The 16,410-nt window shown below is 36.2% G+C and overlaps 1 protein-coding gene across 4 annotated transcripts; it reads right to left on the bottom strand.

Annotated features, from left to right (window-relative positions):
- Positions 1-123: 123 nt before the first annotated feature.
- Positions 124-15,283, bottom strand: LOC105034204 (uncharacterized). Of its 4 annotated transcripts, none has more exons than XM_073243219.1 (10): positions 15,126-15,283; positions 13,582-13,698; positions 12,411-12,475; positions 8,861-8,976; positions 8,706-8,760; positions 8,431-8,551; positions 5,836-5,883; positions 5,631-5,725; positions 5,360-5,491; positions 124-669 (listed from the first exon to the last, which is right to left on the bottom strand). In XM_073243219.1, exons 1-9 carry the CDS (start codon positions 15,220-15,222, stop codon positions 5,393-5,395), a joined length of 813 nt encoding a protein of 270 aa, XP_073099320.1. In that variant the 5' UTR covers positions 15,223-15,283; the 3' UTR covers positions 124-669; positions 5,360-5,392. The 4 variants fall into 4 exon arrangements, with proteins under 4 accessions (XP_073099320.1, XP_073099321.1, XP_073099322.1 ...); XM_073243220.1 differs by lacking the exon at positions 124-669 and adding an exon at positions 2,833-5,272; XM_073243221.1 differs by lacking the exon at positions 124-669 and adding an exon at positions 14,681-14,737 and having other exon boundaries at positions 2,833-5,491; positions 15,126-15,251.
- Positions 15,284-16,410: the final 1,127 nt, after the last annotated feature.

The raw sequence follows: 16,410 nt of genomic DNA, 5'->3' as shown, positions 1-16,410 counted from the left end.
TAAGTATGGAATGGATATGGACAGTAGCCTACCTAACATGTTGCCATCGTTAGCATGGAGAAGTCAGAAAGTAGTTGATGGTTTTTCTCTTCTTTATTTTTTAATAAAAAAATACTAGAGATCTTCAGCAGGTCGTCGCCTTGATGATTGGCTAAGCAATAGACAGACATACCACCAATACATTTATGTATTGCACCAATCACCGACTTCCATATCAGCCCAATAATCTAACAAGTCATCTTTGATAGCATTTTTGGAAAAAACACCTGAAGAATAATATCTGTGCCTATAGGCAAGTTGGATATTGTGCCTTTAATATGTGTTTGGTGTAATCAAAAGGAAGATGCCAAAGGTCATCACTGTGTATTTCACCAATCAGCTACTGGCTACTGCCATGTGGAATTGGATGCATCATTTGTTGATTCACCAGGATTTTTGCATTGAATGGAGAAATGCAAACAAACTGCAACAAACATAAATTCATTAATTATTTAATTATACAACAGATTTAGTTATGCAAGAAAATAATGATTAAATAATACGTAAATATTACCGACAGGCTGTAGTGAATGACTTTTTTCTCCCCCTTTAGGAAACTAGGCCAAGTGCAAGGCCTGCCAGTTGCCACCGCAGAAAGATGGTAGGACAGACAAGACTTTACCAACTCATCTGAGTGGCACCCCCATTTATCATGGATAAAATTGATTGACAATTTGTTGTAAATTCCCGTCAGCAAAGTATATTAGTAATCAATAATATAGATTTTATTATAACATAATACGCAAATTGCTTTCCTTGAATTCAAGACGGTTCTCATAAAAGAAATTTAAGGAGGGTCTTGCAAATATAACATATTAAAATTGGGTTAATTTAGGTTTCGATTTAGTTACTGAGGAATCCATATCCAATGAATTTGAAATAGGTTATAATTTTCAAAGTGGCATTAACTTGGACTATTTTTAGATTAGTTTCAGATCGAAAGAGGATTTAAAGCAAGGTTTCATATCCACAAATAATTTTATGATCCGCTTGCAAGCCTAGAAGCATAGTTTCATGGCTGCAAACTTCCTCTTCTCCCCCCTCCCCTTTTTTTCTTTTTTTTTTTTTTTGGGTGTATGTGTGTGTGTGTGTGTGTGTGTGTTAGGGGAATGAATCAAAGCTAAGTGTTGGGAAGCAAATTCTTTCACCCAGTATAGACAATAATATTAGGGTCTGTTTGAATATTCCTATAGGACTGCGCTAAAACCCTAAAGATTCGTGAACTAGATCCTGTGTATCAACCAAGCACCATTTGGCCCAAATCTGATGGAAGGTCTACCTTCTTCCCGTGGTACAAAAGTTAAGAACTGATCTTTCTTTAATGTTCTTTCCTTTCTTTAATATCCCAAACTTGGTATGGCTCGAAAACTGCTGTAATAAATTTTGAGTAACAGTATCATCTTGCAAGGAGACTCGAAGACTATAGCATCCTGAATAAGCAGTCATGATTCTTCTGAGCATCCGGCACTTCAAACTATGACTTTTTGTGCTATAGTCCCTAGTTTCTCTTGTCACCAGATTATGCCGAAAGCAAAAGTAAATTGCTGATTTCTTAGCAACTTATGCAACTGTGAAGGCCCATAAAGCAGTTTGGAATCATAGTTTTTCACTGATCATGCCTCTTTGATTCGGGTAAATGTCCGAAAGTTGTTTTTATGAGATTATAGTGATGTTTATACACTATTTGTTATCAAAAATAGAATATATCCTCTTTGATTAGGGTAAATGTCCAGAAAGTTGTTTTTATGAGATTATAGTGATGTTTATACACTATTTGTTATCAAAAATAGAATATATATATATATATATATATATATATATATATATATATATATATATATATATATATATATATATAGTCATATTAGAATTAGGTAGATCAAATTTAAATTCAGATCTAATTGGTCAAAATTCTATAATAGGGATCCTACATCAATAATCCAAATCATTGAATATGTCAAAACTGTTTACACAAAAAAATCATGTGATTTAAAAATCTCTAGCCTATACCTCAAGTAGTTAAAAATTGGACAACCTAAATAAAATTAAATTAGATGTATCTTTTGACACTTGATGCATAGGATAGGAGTTTTCAAATTATATGATTTTTAGTGTGCAAGTAATTTTAAGATAATAGATCACATCCAACGGTTTGAATCATCGATGTAGGATTCTCATTATTTAATTTTGATCTGACCAGATCTGAATCCAAATACGATCGATCTTATCCAAATCTACCCATACATACATACACACATACATACACACACACTCTCTCTACTCATGCAAAACATATACTGACCATCCATTCCCTTATATAATAGATCAATTAATGTCTCTTCTTTTTTTTTTTTTTAAACAAAAATCTCTCCTTTTGTTAAAAAAAAAAAAATATTCACTATCTTTTTAGTAACGAGAAATTAGTAGACTCTTCTATTAATGCACACCGCAGCAAATTAACAATTAAAACATCACCTTCAACCCAGACTTAATTGGTTTAGAGATCAAGAATAGCAACTTTAATACCCCCTCTTATGAAATGAAACTAAGATGCATCCGCCATACTCATGCTGAATATGATCCTATAATAAAAACCAACCAGAACTATATTCCATTAAAATAGGCTTATCACAATTAACAACATAATGGAGCCTCCACCAGGAAAGGTTGAGAGAGGGGAAGATAATATTGAAGGGAGAGAAAACATTAACATCAGTTCTCACTCACCAATTGCCGTGATCTTCCCAAAAATTGTAGGAAATCAAGCAGAGACCATCTTCATTGGGATCAAGCTAAGGAAGCAATTCAACTTGAATTCAATAAGGCATTGCTATTGCCTCAATCATGGGCAAACTTCATCTTTGTAACACAACTTTTTCTTGCCACTGCAGTGGCAACCTAGTGGAATGAACCACTTACTTTCAATCAAGCGATCCAGATTTAAGTTACGATGGATGCTGGGCTTCAATTAAAGCTAGGATGCGAATTGATTCTCTGACTCTCGATGGTGCTGAGATGACGCTGAGATGACGTACTCATCCGTTGGATTGGCCCATATGGTGGGGAGGAGGCCGCCTATTCACTTAAATTTAGCTCTGAATTGAACATTCTTCAGCATAAGCCTATTCACTTAAATTTGGCTCCGAATTGAACATTCTTCAACATAAGTTGAGGCCCTATGGTCATGCCCAGGGACGTAGTTGCGTCACATTGCACTCCTCCAACTCTCATTTCTCTTACCCCCCAAAAAAAAAAACCCAATTTTTTCATTCTTTGGAAAACAAAAAGAAAGAACACCCGAAAAAAAAAAAAAAAAAAAAAAAGGGAGAGGGGGGGGAGGAGGGGTGTAGAGTAAAATAAAAGAATGCTCAAATTCAGATGAGGGGAGATCACCTTACTGTCATAATCTAGCTTCTAATACCCACAAAAGCATGCACATCCTCAAATGGTGTTGCAGAGGTAAACAAGCCACTTCTGGAAACAAGTACCAAAGACCAAGGGGCTATTCCAGACTATGGTGAAATTTTGAGTTGGAAATGGTTCTCAAATTTTGTTCTGGGAAAATACATGGCTGCTTGACCAGCCAATCAACGATAGATTCCCCTGGTTATACATTTTATCTCCAAATAAAGAGAACTCAGTTGCAGAGGTTTACAGCCAATACTCGAACAATGGAAATTGGATTATTCCTACGGTACTAATCAACTATTCAGATCATCAGATTTTAAGCCGCAAATTGGCAGCAGTTGAGCTCTCCACCTCTTTCGACACTTTAGAATAGAGATGGTTTACTTAGAAAAAATTCTCAACAAAGCGATGTTACCAGTTTCTTCTAGATGGCGGAATACAGCCACTCATTAGCACTATAGTCTGAAAAATTCAAATATCGGAGAAGGTGAAATATTTCTTATTCCTAAGTTATCAAGATAAAATACTTAACTAAATCTAACCTTGTCAAACGAGGTTGGCAAGGAATGACAATCTGTCTCTTATGTGATTTAACACCAGAGACAAGTGACCATTTATTTCTGCAATGTGTTTTTTCAAGGAAGATATGGTCGACAATACTGGATCATCTTCACCTCAAGGTATTTCCACAATCACAAATAATGCTATGGAGTGTCTGGAGATTAGAAGAACCCATGCACTCGCTTAACAAAGGCTTAGATATTCTGTTGCAGCTGGTTTTTGGTGTATTTAGAAGAAATGAAACAAAAGATGGTTTGAATTCCACACTTATCTGTCGAGTGCAGTGGTTCAGCAAATTGGTAGGCTCTTCATCTTCTGGACAGAAAATCTAGAGGACAAAGACTCAACACAAATTCAGCAAATCAAAAGTTCAATCAAAAATATATTGCAAAACCGTCCCCAGCCCAGAATGCTAACAGAGGATAGTCTATGACACGAAATCAGGACCTTGTAATTATATTGGAGGCAATGAGGATCATAGCAATTGCTTCACGTCCAATCACTCCAAGCCTATGTTTGAGAATATACATGCAACTTAGGTTTCCTAATGATCAGTTTGAAGCAGAGACCTGGAGTGATACCAAATGGGGTGGGATGAATGACGGTCAGATAATGGCAGATGCTAAGCCAGTGTTTGCAAGGATCGAACATAGAAAGGAATGAGACAATGAAGTGGTTCACAAGGTGGTCAAGGATAAGACAGAAACAGCTCCAAAACCCAGATAATTGATGTCAGGAAAAAAAACAGAAATTGCAAATATCCGAGCGGGTACTGTCTAAAAGACCAGTTACTCTGTAGGGCCCCAACATTACAGTGCATGAAATTGCAAATTTACAGAGCCTGTATCTCTGTTAACTGAAAAGTCCAGACTTTGTATGAGAACATATTCCCAACTCCACATTACAACTATATGTAATCATTTCTATCTGTACCTAAATATATTAATAATAATAATCTGAGTTAGATTTTCTCTAACTCAATTACATCAAAAATAAAAATAAAAATTAAAAATTAAAAAAAAATAAAACCACTTCTAATCTGAATTCACAAAATACTTACCATGCCATCTAAGCATCTCTGCTCAGATCTATCCCCAGCTGAAATCATAATATTATGGAAGAAATATGTTGGATGCACATATTAAAGATTAAAGATGAACTTAGGTTCATCTTAATATTAGCTGCTCTTCAATGTGTAGCTTAATATAGGGAAACCAACCCAATTACTTGCAGCCAAGCTTGAATGCTCAAAATGTAAACTGTGCTGTTAGTATAAAGAGGTAAAGGTCATCAAAATTTTTTTGGAAGCATGAGAAAGAGGAAACAAAAGCGAGAAAAGTTGAGACTATACATTTGATTATTGAGTCTTCCACTAGCCACACTGCTAGCAAAGAAGGCTGTATGATGGCATGTCTTCTATCCGCATAACATCATCCAACAGAAGTTCTCTCTCCAGCTGTGCACGAGTTGATCTCAAAACTTCCTATGAACATATAAATTTCAACCATTCAACAAAATACATCCACAAACACACGCACATATGCATGCATGTATGCATACATATGTAACAACCAATGGACATTGGTATCAAGAGGCTTCTGCCGAGGAGAGCAATTACGTACGTTGAATTCCATGTAGGAAGCATTCTTTTCCAGCCACTGCTTGTCCATAACCAAGAAAGCCACACAATAAAGCAAGTCAAACGCCCACTCGTCCTCTGAAAACACACCAGAAGACAAGGCAAGCAACTTAAATCATACCTACCTTCCTTTTAAGTACAATCTTTCATATAAAACTACAAAAGGAGTGGCATTGAATGTATCTCACCTGACAGCATTTGGATGAAAACAGCTCTAACAAAAGTCCTTGGCTTTGCTGCAGATATATCATTCTAAATTAGCAAGCGCCCAATCGATTGCCCTCATAGACCCTTAACTATCACATTTGAAATATGTAAAAAAGGGTAAGTTTAAATTGGATGTATTCATGTTTCTCGGACTTTCTCTCCCTCTGTATAACTATCAATACTTCCAGGATAAATCTATCATCATAGGTGTTCAGTGTAATAGCTTAGTTTCATCGTACAAACATTGGAATACATCCTAGAGCCTCACTCGTTATTTATTACCTTGCACTAAATCTGGTTCTACTGTCTACTAGTGTAATTTTCCGTTCTTCAATGAATATATATTATCTTGTACCCAAAAAAGAAATATATATTATGAGGTTTACGAGTGGTTCTACACATTTGCCCTTTATTATGTCATGGTTGCCTCATACAGTATGAATCCTGTCACAGTAAATTTATCAATATTCCATGAGAAGGTCCATTAATCCTGACAAGTGAGGAAAACACCATGAAATTTCAACCATTCCAAGACCCCCGAACAACTCATCTTCATGAAAAAATTGCAAGATTGTAAGGCTGATTAACCAGTTGCTGACTGCAAAGTTCAGACTAATTCAACAAAACTAACTTTGCACTCTCTCCTTGAAAGCCACTTGAGGATAGTCATGGATTACCCATATGGCCCTCTACACAACCAATGACTGAAACTAACACTGGAAGGATAATACCAATTTCCTGAGCATCATAATTAGAGATCCTATGGCCTGTTGAAGCCACTCTTCGTACCATGTCTCTTTTGCATGGCTGCCAAATATTCAACAGAACCCAAGGTAGTCTAATATTTTTCTTGCATCTGCCTATTAATTCATTCCACCTTCGTCTATAGATTCCCTTATACATATTTTAAGTTTTAAAGCTTCTAAGATATCAATTTATACACAATCTGGGCCTAGTTATTTCATCTGTCATTTTTTTTTTTTAAACAATCCATCTTGAGCTCTTTGTTGATTATTTTTAGTTTCATTCTGTCATCTTCAAGATAATAATTGTGGTTTTCTGGTGGTTGACACAGATCAAGATATATATTGTAAGGGTCCTCCACAACTCAATAAATTTTATCTTTAACCTATAGTGATAGTTAATTGGGTGGTTGTAACTATCTCACCATAATTCACTTTGATATCAACAACACAAACCATATATGACCGGTTGATTCAAGACTGCTTATTGAGCTCCCATATGACTAATGTCTAGCAAATAAATCATTCATTACCTTAATCACCCCCATTAATACTCTCCAAATGGTGTCTGACACTCTTCTTACCCTCTTTGCCCACTAATGCTCAAATTTTGCTATCCATCTGATGCGAATTTTCCAGGTTTCATACTCTTCTTTGTGACTATTTATTTCACTATCCCTACTCTGTTGTTTTACATCATAATCCTGTTAACTTAATCTGTTAGTGAACCAAATACTGTTAGAATAGGCAAGCATGCATCAAGAAACTTACCATGCATCTTGCTTAGTTGCCCTACACTTCAACTTACCAAGGAACATTGCTTACACACAAAAGCTATGACCTCTTCTCAGCCCCATGTTATTGACATTATATAGGCATTTGAAGATACTTTTACTAACTACATCTTAAGTACATTCATCACTCTTCACATTTTATTTTTGTCCACGTTTGTGTAACGTGTTGCATGAAAGATAAAAAAAGTGGATGCAAGTTTTACAAATAAAAGAGCAGTAAATAATTAGTCCAGTTGAGAAAGAGAAAGAAAAGAATATTCTTTCTTCTATGTACATGTATGTGTGTGTGTGTGCATGCACTCGTGAGAGAGAGAGAGAGGGAGGGAGAGAGAGAGATGAAGAGTGGATTCTGGCCCATCTCCGCATAATTTTGTTTTTATCTCTTTCTTGGACAAATAGAAAATGCAAAAACAATGAAGCTTCCACTTTTCTCATGCTCATATCGGTTAAAATTGTTTTTTGATTACTATCTGACCATAATACTGCTAATTTTACATTTAAAAATTTCCAGTCTTGCATAGAAAATCTCTGGTTAAAAGTAAGAATTATTTCTTCAAATAATCAAAAAACACATGTATCAACATGCAAAGCCATGTAATGATCTTGATGAGGATGATAAGAAAGAATCTAGGGGAACTGGAGGGTTCTCTTTTGCAACATTTTTAAATGAGGTATACATTTTCCTGCAGACCTCTTCAAGGATTCCTCATTACATATCGTGAACTTTATGTCGACATAAGGAAAAATACAAGAGGCAAAGATACATACATGCATGTACATTTGGAGATGTACATGCCTCTATACCCTTCTGTCTAAATTGTGTTGGGTCTGACAATTAATTATTTAACAGTTTCAGGAACAAGAGAAGTGTTACTAGCAGCACATCATGACATCTGCTGTCATAATTAAGGTTTTTCATCACTTTGGCTTCAGACAATGAACTTATTTGCATGTCTTCCAGCAATATAGCCACATACTAAATCACAACCAGCCATGGAATAGTCTAAGAATATATGCATTGTGGGAGTGAAATACTTACTAGACTGCAGATCAAGCATTTGCATTATCATAAATGTAATGTTCACACCGGCTACTGCAAATGGGTACTCCCAAGTAGCTCTCTTCCCACCTTGCTTATTCAGCAGCCTCTGAAAAGAAGTCTGCAGAATAAAACAGGTCAGTTAAAGTAACCAATGAAACCTTTTAGGCAAGATCTTATTTAACTACAAAAAAACAGATATTGGTGAAAAATATTTAAAAAAAGATTTTCACCATATAACAAAGAACTAATGGAAATTAATGACATGATCTTACAGAAAATGTCTTTGCAAAGAAAAGCAGGTTCTCCAATGAAATAAATCCAGCCCCCCTGCTCAAAATGCATAATTGATTGCAGGAAAAATAACATTGACAAGGAGATAAACAGCATCAACAGAAGGGTTGTGTGCAATTAAAATCTCACAAGCTACCTGAAGTCGGTTGATGGGTCTCTCCCCTGCCATCCCATTTCCTTCCACTGGTCAGATATCAGACCATGGAGTTCTTGATCTGGGTATGTGGCATACCATAGAGCTCTGAGAGCTTCCTGTCAGCAACAGATAAGTTTCATAGGGTTCTGAGGAATAAAGGCAATATCTAACAAGTTACAAAATGTCAAAATTTAAGTACTGCCTGTTTGATTTCCAAATGTTTTTTCTCGAGGATTCATTTTTAAAGAGAGAAAAAGAAAGGAAGCCAGCACAGAATCTGTCTTGTTCATATAATTTTCTACTTTATATAATACAAAGACTCCAAAATACCATCCGATTATAAATACCTACAGTACCCATATTACAGCCTAAACTCCAAATCGGGACTATAGTGAAGGAACCAGATCTAGGGTTTCAGGGTTAGATCTTGAAATTTTTTCAAGATCAGACAGCGGAAGACTAAAATAAATCAAAATTTATTTTCTAAAATCAGAGAATCCCTAGATCTAAGATTCTATTACATGATTATTACATAGCATTAAATCAGAAATTAAAATATATAGAGCATGAACTACATGTTGATCATATCAACATGTTTCTATACTACATCTAATGTATGTATTAAACAATAGATCAGATCTATTACCTTGCAAGTTAGATGTTCTAACCTTGCTGATCCGGACTTGAGGATGATGTTGCAAACCGCACACGCGTCCGGTCTCTAGGAGTCGTCCACACGAGCCCACGAATCTCGACCAGAAGTCCTGCTTCAGAAAATCAGCACAGTATGCTAGTACTGCGCTGATCCTTCTTCGATGGTTGATCATGTGCCTCCTTCTTCTTGATTTGGGCTCTTCCAAAGATGAGAAGTAGGAGGAGTTTTAGATCTGAGACGCTCTCAGAAAACTCAAGATGGAGGAAGGGAAGAGATGAAACTAACAACCCTAGAAGAAGACCCTCTTCTTCTTCTCTTTACTCTCTCCTAGATATCCTGTCTTGTGTCTATTATATCTCCACAACCCAAAAGTCTTTCTCTCTGATTTTTGAATGCCCCAAAGGTCTCAAATCTCTGTGTTCTACGAAAATTTCATGAAGAAACTCGTTTTATAGAGAGAGATATGATAGAGTCCTTGTCTAGGTCAAATACCTAGTCAAGGCTTATCTAAACATGGCAAGATAAGAGGCACCCAACTCTTGGACGCCTCCTCCTTATTTTCGTGCATAGACCATCAGCAAAGGGTGCACAATGTGTGCCCTAAGAGCCATGAAAATTTCAAAAAAAATCTGGATAAATTCAGTGCAAAAAAGAAAGAATTTTGGATTTCTAAAACTCTATCTCATAGAATTTGAAATCCAAACTTATTCCTACTTTGATTTGATCCACAACCACTTTCCATATATGAAAGAAGAGAGGAAATCTTTTGGACGTGAGAAGACCTAGGAGAGGGCTTTTGTCGCAAAAAATAAGAGGGGATTGGCGTGGAATAAGAGAGAGGGCATGGGAGGGGCTTATGTGGTGCAAGGTGGAATCCTAGTCTTACTAGGATTCTATCTTATGATTTATTTTAATTTGATTTCTCAAACCAAATCAAATCAAAATTAGATCAACCCAATTAAAATAGATCTTAACCCAATTAAGAACCTAATTTAATCAGATTAAATTAGATTTAAATATGATTTAATTTTTTAATCAAATTAGAAATTAGGTTGATCCAAGTCCTAATTGAACTAGGACTAGTTTTTTTCTTGCACTTGACTTATCCAATAAACCAATTGGACTTGATCCAATCAAGCCCAAACCAAATCTAATTAAATCATATTCAATTAGACTTAATCTCAGCCCATTGGCTTAATCAAATTAAGCCAATTAGCAATCAAATTGCTAATCGATCCTCCTGCAACACTTGCACTAGGTTAAATGTCAATCGTATTGATCATTTAACCCTAGAACGATTCTTAATCATTGATCAATCATCCGATCGGATCGTGAACTCTAATGTGTGTGACCTCATAGGTCCGAACCTAAGTGGTAGCACAGGAACAAATTTTTGTACTAATCGAAGTGACCATCTAGCAATGGTACCCGACGACCGGATAGGTCGAATGTGTAGAACAACATCCTTAGAACCCATGCGGATATAATTTTCATATAATTCATCCCCTTGATCAAAATGATCATAGGACACCTCAGAGTTCAACTGTCAACTCTGATCAGGTTGTCCACATTGTATTTCAAAATATCAAATCCATCTGATGGATTATCCTGGCCAAGATTTTGTTAAATTGAAATACGGTGACTCATTCTTTCCAACTCTTGGAGTGGTCAATCCCATCTCGATCACACTCTGACTTCGCAAGTACTTGACTATGTCCAGAAGTCTTCCGTCACTGAATTAGAAATTCAGTTAATCCAGTACCAAAGCATAGTGAGTTACTTGCAAGTCACTGAGGTGATCTCAGGTCTAAGGGATACTTATACCTATATCCCATCAGAGACATTCTCGACAGCAGAATGCCATACCAATATCTCCACACTCCTTGGTTAAGAGGACAATCAACCCATATGGCCTACAGCGACCTATGCTCGATAGAAGCTGTCGTCCTTATTAACAGCCTATCATTTGGTCGTGAACAGTTTTAAGGACTAATCGATAAATCCTCTCTTTATCGAATCTAAATAGTCCTAAAGACTTCATCATAACAACGGAGTTCATTAGAAGATGAATGCTTATGATGAAAATGTAAAATATATTTTATTTATTAACAAATCAATTACAATACTTGATTGCTCAACCGTCAACAGCTTGACGATTGGCTTTTGGGACATATTTCCCAACATATAGTCCCCCAGTCTACTCTCCAATTAATGAGATTGGCCTCAACCTAGGAAGCAAACACTGCTCAAATCCTATATGAACTACCTAGACAGAAGGGCAGCTGCAAGTGGCATGTAGCAACATCAGCTGATCCAAGAGCAAAATCAAGAAAAGTGCTCCAAATGGTCTGCACGAGTAGATACGCATAAAGGATAAGCTACCGATATTTCAATGCATGAACTAAAGAATTAAGTCTGACAAAGATCTGGTCATGAAGTCAAAATTAATTTTTTACAATTTATATCATGTTATAATCCATACTATCAAATATTAACCTCAAGACTGAAAAAATATTTGAGTATTACAAACTTATAATCTAGAGAAACAATCCATAAATGGCTAGGGACTAAACACAAAAACAGTGCATAAAAAAGATTATGCACACTCTTTTTAAAAAAAATATAAACATGCAATTAGGATAACAAATCTTCCTTGTGTCTAGTGTCATAAAAATTTAAAGAAAGAAAAATCTTCAACACCTTGACCCCAAATGTTATCCTTAGATGTGACTGCTTTAAAGCTAGCAGCAAGCAAAAATACCCCTTCCATCTTTAGCTCTATGAGAACATTGAAAGGTGCATTAACTAATTTGCTAAGCATTTGTTATTGTTAATTCTTAGATCCACGATACATGTATTCTAGATATACATATCAAACTAGATAAGCAAAGTCACCTGATGATCTCTCCTAGAGGGATCAAAGTAAATGTTCATGCGATGCTTCAATCTTTGAAGTCTTTCTTCCTGCAAAACCTCAACAATTAACTAATGGATGTGGGTAGTGTCAAAAGCTGTTAGAAACAACACGCTTTAGGTATCTAAATATTTGTAACATAAATAATATTGCATAAAAAAAATGAGGTTGTTCAATGACTTTAATTTCAAACTTCTCAAGGAACAACTGGGGACAACTAAGAAAAAACCGGAGCAGCAATGTTCACATCCAAAAACAACTTTTGAGGAGGAAATATCAGTTTATGATATAGGTGTGCAATGATCAGATGACGAAAGCATAACTTAATAAGTTTTAAGCTGCAGAATCCAACATTCAAAAGAAAACTACAAGCCACACGATATTCAAATAATGAGCTCTCTCTCTCTCTCTCTCTCTCTCTCTGTGCGTGCGCACGTGCATTTGAGCACATCATCATAGATCCCAGAAGTTGACTCAAGAAATATACCTGTGTCTAAAGAAATCTGATTCACATTAGAATAGTTTTACATTAATTTGCACTTAAAATTTGTTCAGGAGTAATTTAGGACATATATCAAAAATAGAAGTTCAGAGCGTAATTAATTCTAAGTTTAATTGAACTTTAAGTTCATCTCTTCCTATTGGATCCCATGATATCCTTTCACCTTCTCTCCCATTCTCAGGTTCCCAAATTTCTGTCCATTTTCTTGCATCTCTCTGATTCAGTGAACAGCATCTTAGGCTACACTGGCAAGATAGATACATCTTTATCAAAAGGGAGTGCAAAGAAAATAGCTATTGTATGGCTATATCTTTTCTATAAGAGGAAAAACAAAGGGTCCACAGATACTGGTCCTTCAATTGATCATTAATATGAATTACTTCAATAGCAAATTATGCATCTAGAAGTCCCCAAAGCCATTCATTGGCATCTAAAACTTAAACACTCGTAAAAGGACTAATAGTAGAAATATGTGATTTCAATTAATACAACCAATAGAAAACTCGATGACATGATAGTATCAAAGATATCTAGTTTTTACCAAAAAAAAAAAATCTAGTGAGCAGGTTTCCTTCTACTTGTTTCAGAGATGAAAAACACTCGAAAAAACCTGAAATTAATTCCAGGAACATAAAATTCATAAATCAAACTTGCCTGTAAAGGTGAAAGATTGACACAGATGCGCTCATATATTCCCTTTCGCTTCATGCAAACACAAGAAAGACCCCTTCCAATCCATCTTGGTGATCCACATGTTGAAGAATCATCTGTACATGGGTAATAACACCAAAACAAAATCACAATTCACAATCATTGACTAAATCAGGAAGCCTCTCAAGCACACTATCTTTCAAGCTTCAAATCATCTTGAGTACTGCAAAGGCATACTAGATGGTTTCTTTGACAGTTTTTGAGGCACTCAAGGAGGGAAAAATCCAAAAGTCAACAAGAATGCATGTTCTTTAAACTCAAGTAACTGAAACATCTCCCCAAAACCACGAGTTCAACTATCTCCCCAACACTCCATACCATAAAATCATCCTCCTTGAATACAAATTATGCTACAAAAGAACACAGCGGACTCACCAAGTTGACATAGTACTCTGTTGGCCTAATAATGCAGCAATGCACTGTTGCACAAGTGCATAAAATCAACCTATTTAGTTTCCTTATATTATTAATAACAATCAAGATTTTCTGACAGTCCAGCAACTAGTCCACGTTCTGCTAATTTTCAAAGAGTAGAATTGCCAGTTTGGTAAGGGTTATAGCAAAATGACTAGCACAACACATTTGTAATGAGTACAATAAATAACTAGAACTCACCAGTGACCTATAAATCCCTGTAACGTTGAACTAAAAGCTGTAGAGCTAGGGCAAAGTCGAAAATTTCCAAACAGATTAGGACGATATGAGAGAAAAGGAAACACAAAATACAATACCTTTTTAGTCATGCTCCCCACGTTCAAAGAAATAGTATATAATTAGACACACTGTGACACTGCCAGAGATTCTTGCTTTTATTTCCCCACCTAACTTTCCCAATTAATTAAAAACCTTATATAAGCCTCAAAGCATACAATGTTAAATCTCGCACCAAACCTGCCGGATTCGGTGAGACATCGACCAGTACGGTGATTAATTTAATCCCTTCCTTAAAAGGTTAAATTAGGAAAAAAATAAAGAATCCGATTTTCTAAAGGACCATAAAAGGTAAGCAATAACCATGCCCAAAAACAATTACATTACCGAAAATTCAAGCTGCAATATCATCACCCTCGCTTCTATACGCAATCTTTTCCACCACTGAAAAAGTTAAAGGAAAAAATTCCGTATTCAAGAGAAAAACACCAATAGATTGGACACTGTGCGATTCCAACTTAAAAACAGCAAATATTAGAGGAAAAAAAAAAGTAAACGAAGCTATGAAAAATAGTGGGAAAAATGGAGACTTCAGATTCCAATCGAAACCAATGCCCTAAACCACAGACAAAATCCCAATAACCGACCAATAATGATAACTTCTTGTGAGAAAAACACAAAAAAAAAAAAAAGCTTGTTTTTCTCGTCAACCACCAAATCTAATCACAAAAAATACCGATCTAAAGTAGAAGATAACAAGAATCTACTCATTCCATCAATCCATAACAAAAAGAACGTTAAACATCAAAAAAAAATCCAAAAAAAGACAAACCTGAGGTCACAGAGGAGTAATGGGAACACCTCGAGATCGAGACCGGTGGCAGCGACCGCATCGCCGTACAATTCCCATTGTTCCTCTCCGCCCCCATCTCTCTCTCTCGCGCCAAAAGACTCCCGAAGAAGGAAAGAAGAATAAAGCGAGCGAGTAGGGAGCGAAATTTATAGCAACCGAGAGAAGAACCGAGTCGTGTCGTTTTCTTCCCGGCTTTCCGCGACGAGGCCACGGCACGAGACCTGCACGTCTTTCCTTTTTCAAAAATCGTCAAAAGACTAAAATACCCCTACACGTCACGACGCAATCGGACGTCCCATGATCTGTGGTTTATGAGAGCAGTCTGATCTTGATCTCACGGCTCGGGACGAGAGCGGGGATGGTTCCGCTGGATGTAATCATGAGGGACAATTGGTCAACACGGCTCTATGATTAGCGCTGAGGAAGGCGGGCCCACCATACAGGCGGTTGGTAGCCGGCTGATGAGGAATCGGGCCCCACCAGTGACATGGGGGGTCCATGGGGAGGGCGCGTTCCTTCCAACGTAATACGATTCCCTTTGCGATTCCCTTTTTGTGTTTTTTGTTGAAAAGATGAAGTACTTCATTTATACAAAACAAGGCCACAGAAGCATCTCTGTTTCCAATAGTCTTCAGCAAGGCCCTTTGAGCAGGGCCAGTCAGGCTATAAAGATAGTAAGCCAGCTGGTCTTGAAGCATAGTAATTTACAAAATTTTGACGGCACTAATGAGTAGTTAAATGTAGTATTGCAACTATTTTTCTCTCCACTTGGAGGGATTGCAATGCTAACCGTTTAATACATTTAACTGGATTCAACTCATTATAAAATGGATTAGATTAGTGATTTAATAAAATAGTTAACTTTTGATTTAGATTTTTGATCTATTTAATAAATAAATAAGATATAGATTGAGAGATTTTAAATTTATCATATATCCAGTCTGATTTATATCCAGTATGACCTGGTCTAATTGCCACTGTTACTTGGATATTACTTCTCCTACAGGACAGGTGAATATGGACTCGGTTTGTTTGGTGGGAGAAAATTGTCATATGATGACATTATAGCTAAAAGTTGATTGCAACCATAGCTAGATAGAGGCAATGTGGTCTGTGGATAACATCAAACCATCTACTACTTTTTTGCAAGTTAGTTAGGCTGTCAAAAATTTCAAAGATTACTGAATCATCATATAGCATGCATCATACGTACATATACATATATACATATATACATACACACATATACATATATACATACACA

This window comes from Elaeis guineensis, chromosome 9, assembly GCF_000442705.2.
Source record: "Elaeis guineensis isolate ETL-2024a chromosome 9, EG11, whole genome shotgun sequence".
NCBI classification, from domain to species: domain Eukaryota; kingdom Viridiplantae; phylum Streptophyta; class Magnoliopsida; order Arecales; family Arecaceae; genus Elaeis; species Elaeis guineensis.
Note: the sequence above shows the minus strand (reverse complement) of the source record. Positions and strands in the feature narration are given on the sequence as shown.

Excerpts from the sequence above, each read along its gene's own strand:
- LOC105034204 (XM_073243219.1), bottom strand. The coding sequence starts at position 15,222 with ATGGGGGCGGAGAGGAACAATGGGAATTGTACGGCGATGCGGTCGCTG. Across the intron at positions 5,884-8,430 it reads AATGCTTGATCTGCAGTCTA|CAAAGCCAAGGACTTTTGTT; the intron begins GTAAGTATTTCA and ends ATATATCTGCAG. Across the intron at positions 5,492-5,630 it reads CTTCCTACATGGAATTCAAC|GAAGTTTTGAGATCAACTCG; the intron begins GTACGTAATTGC and ends ATATGTTCATAG.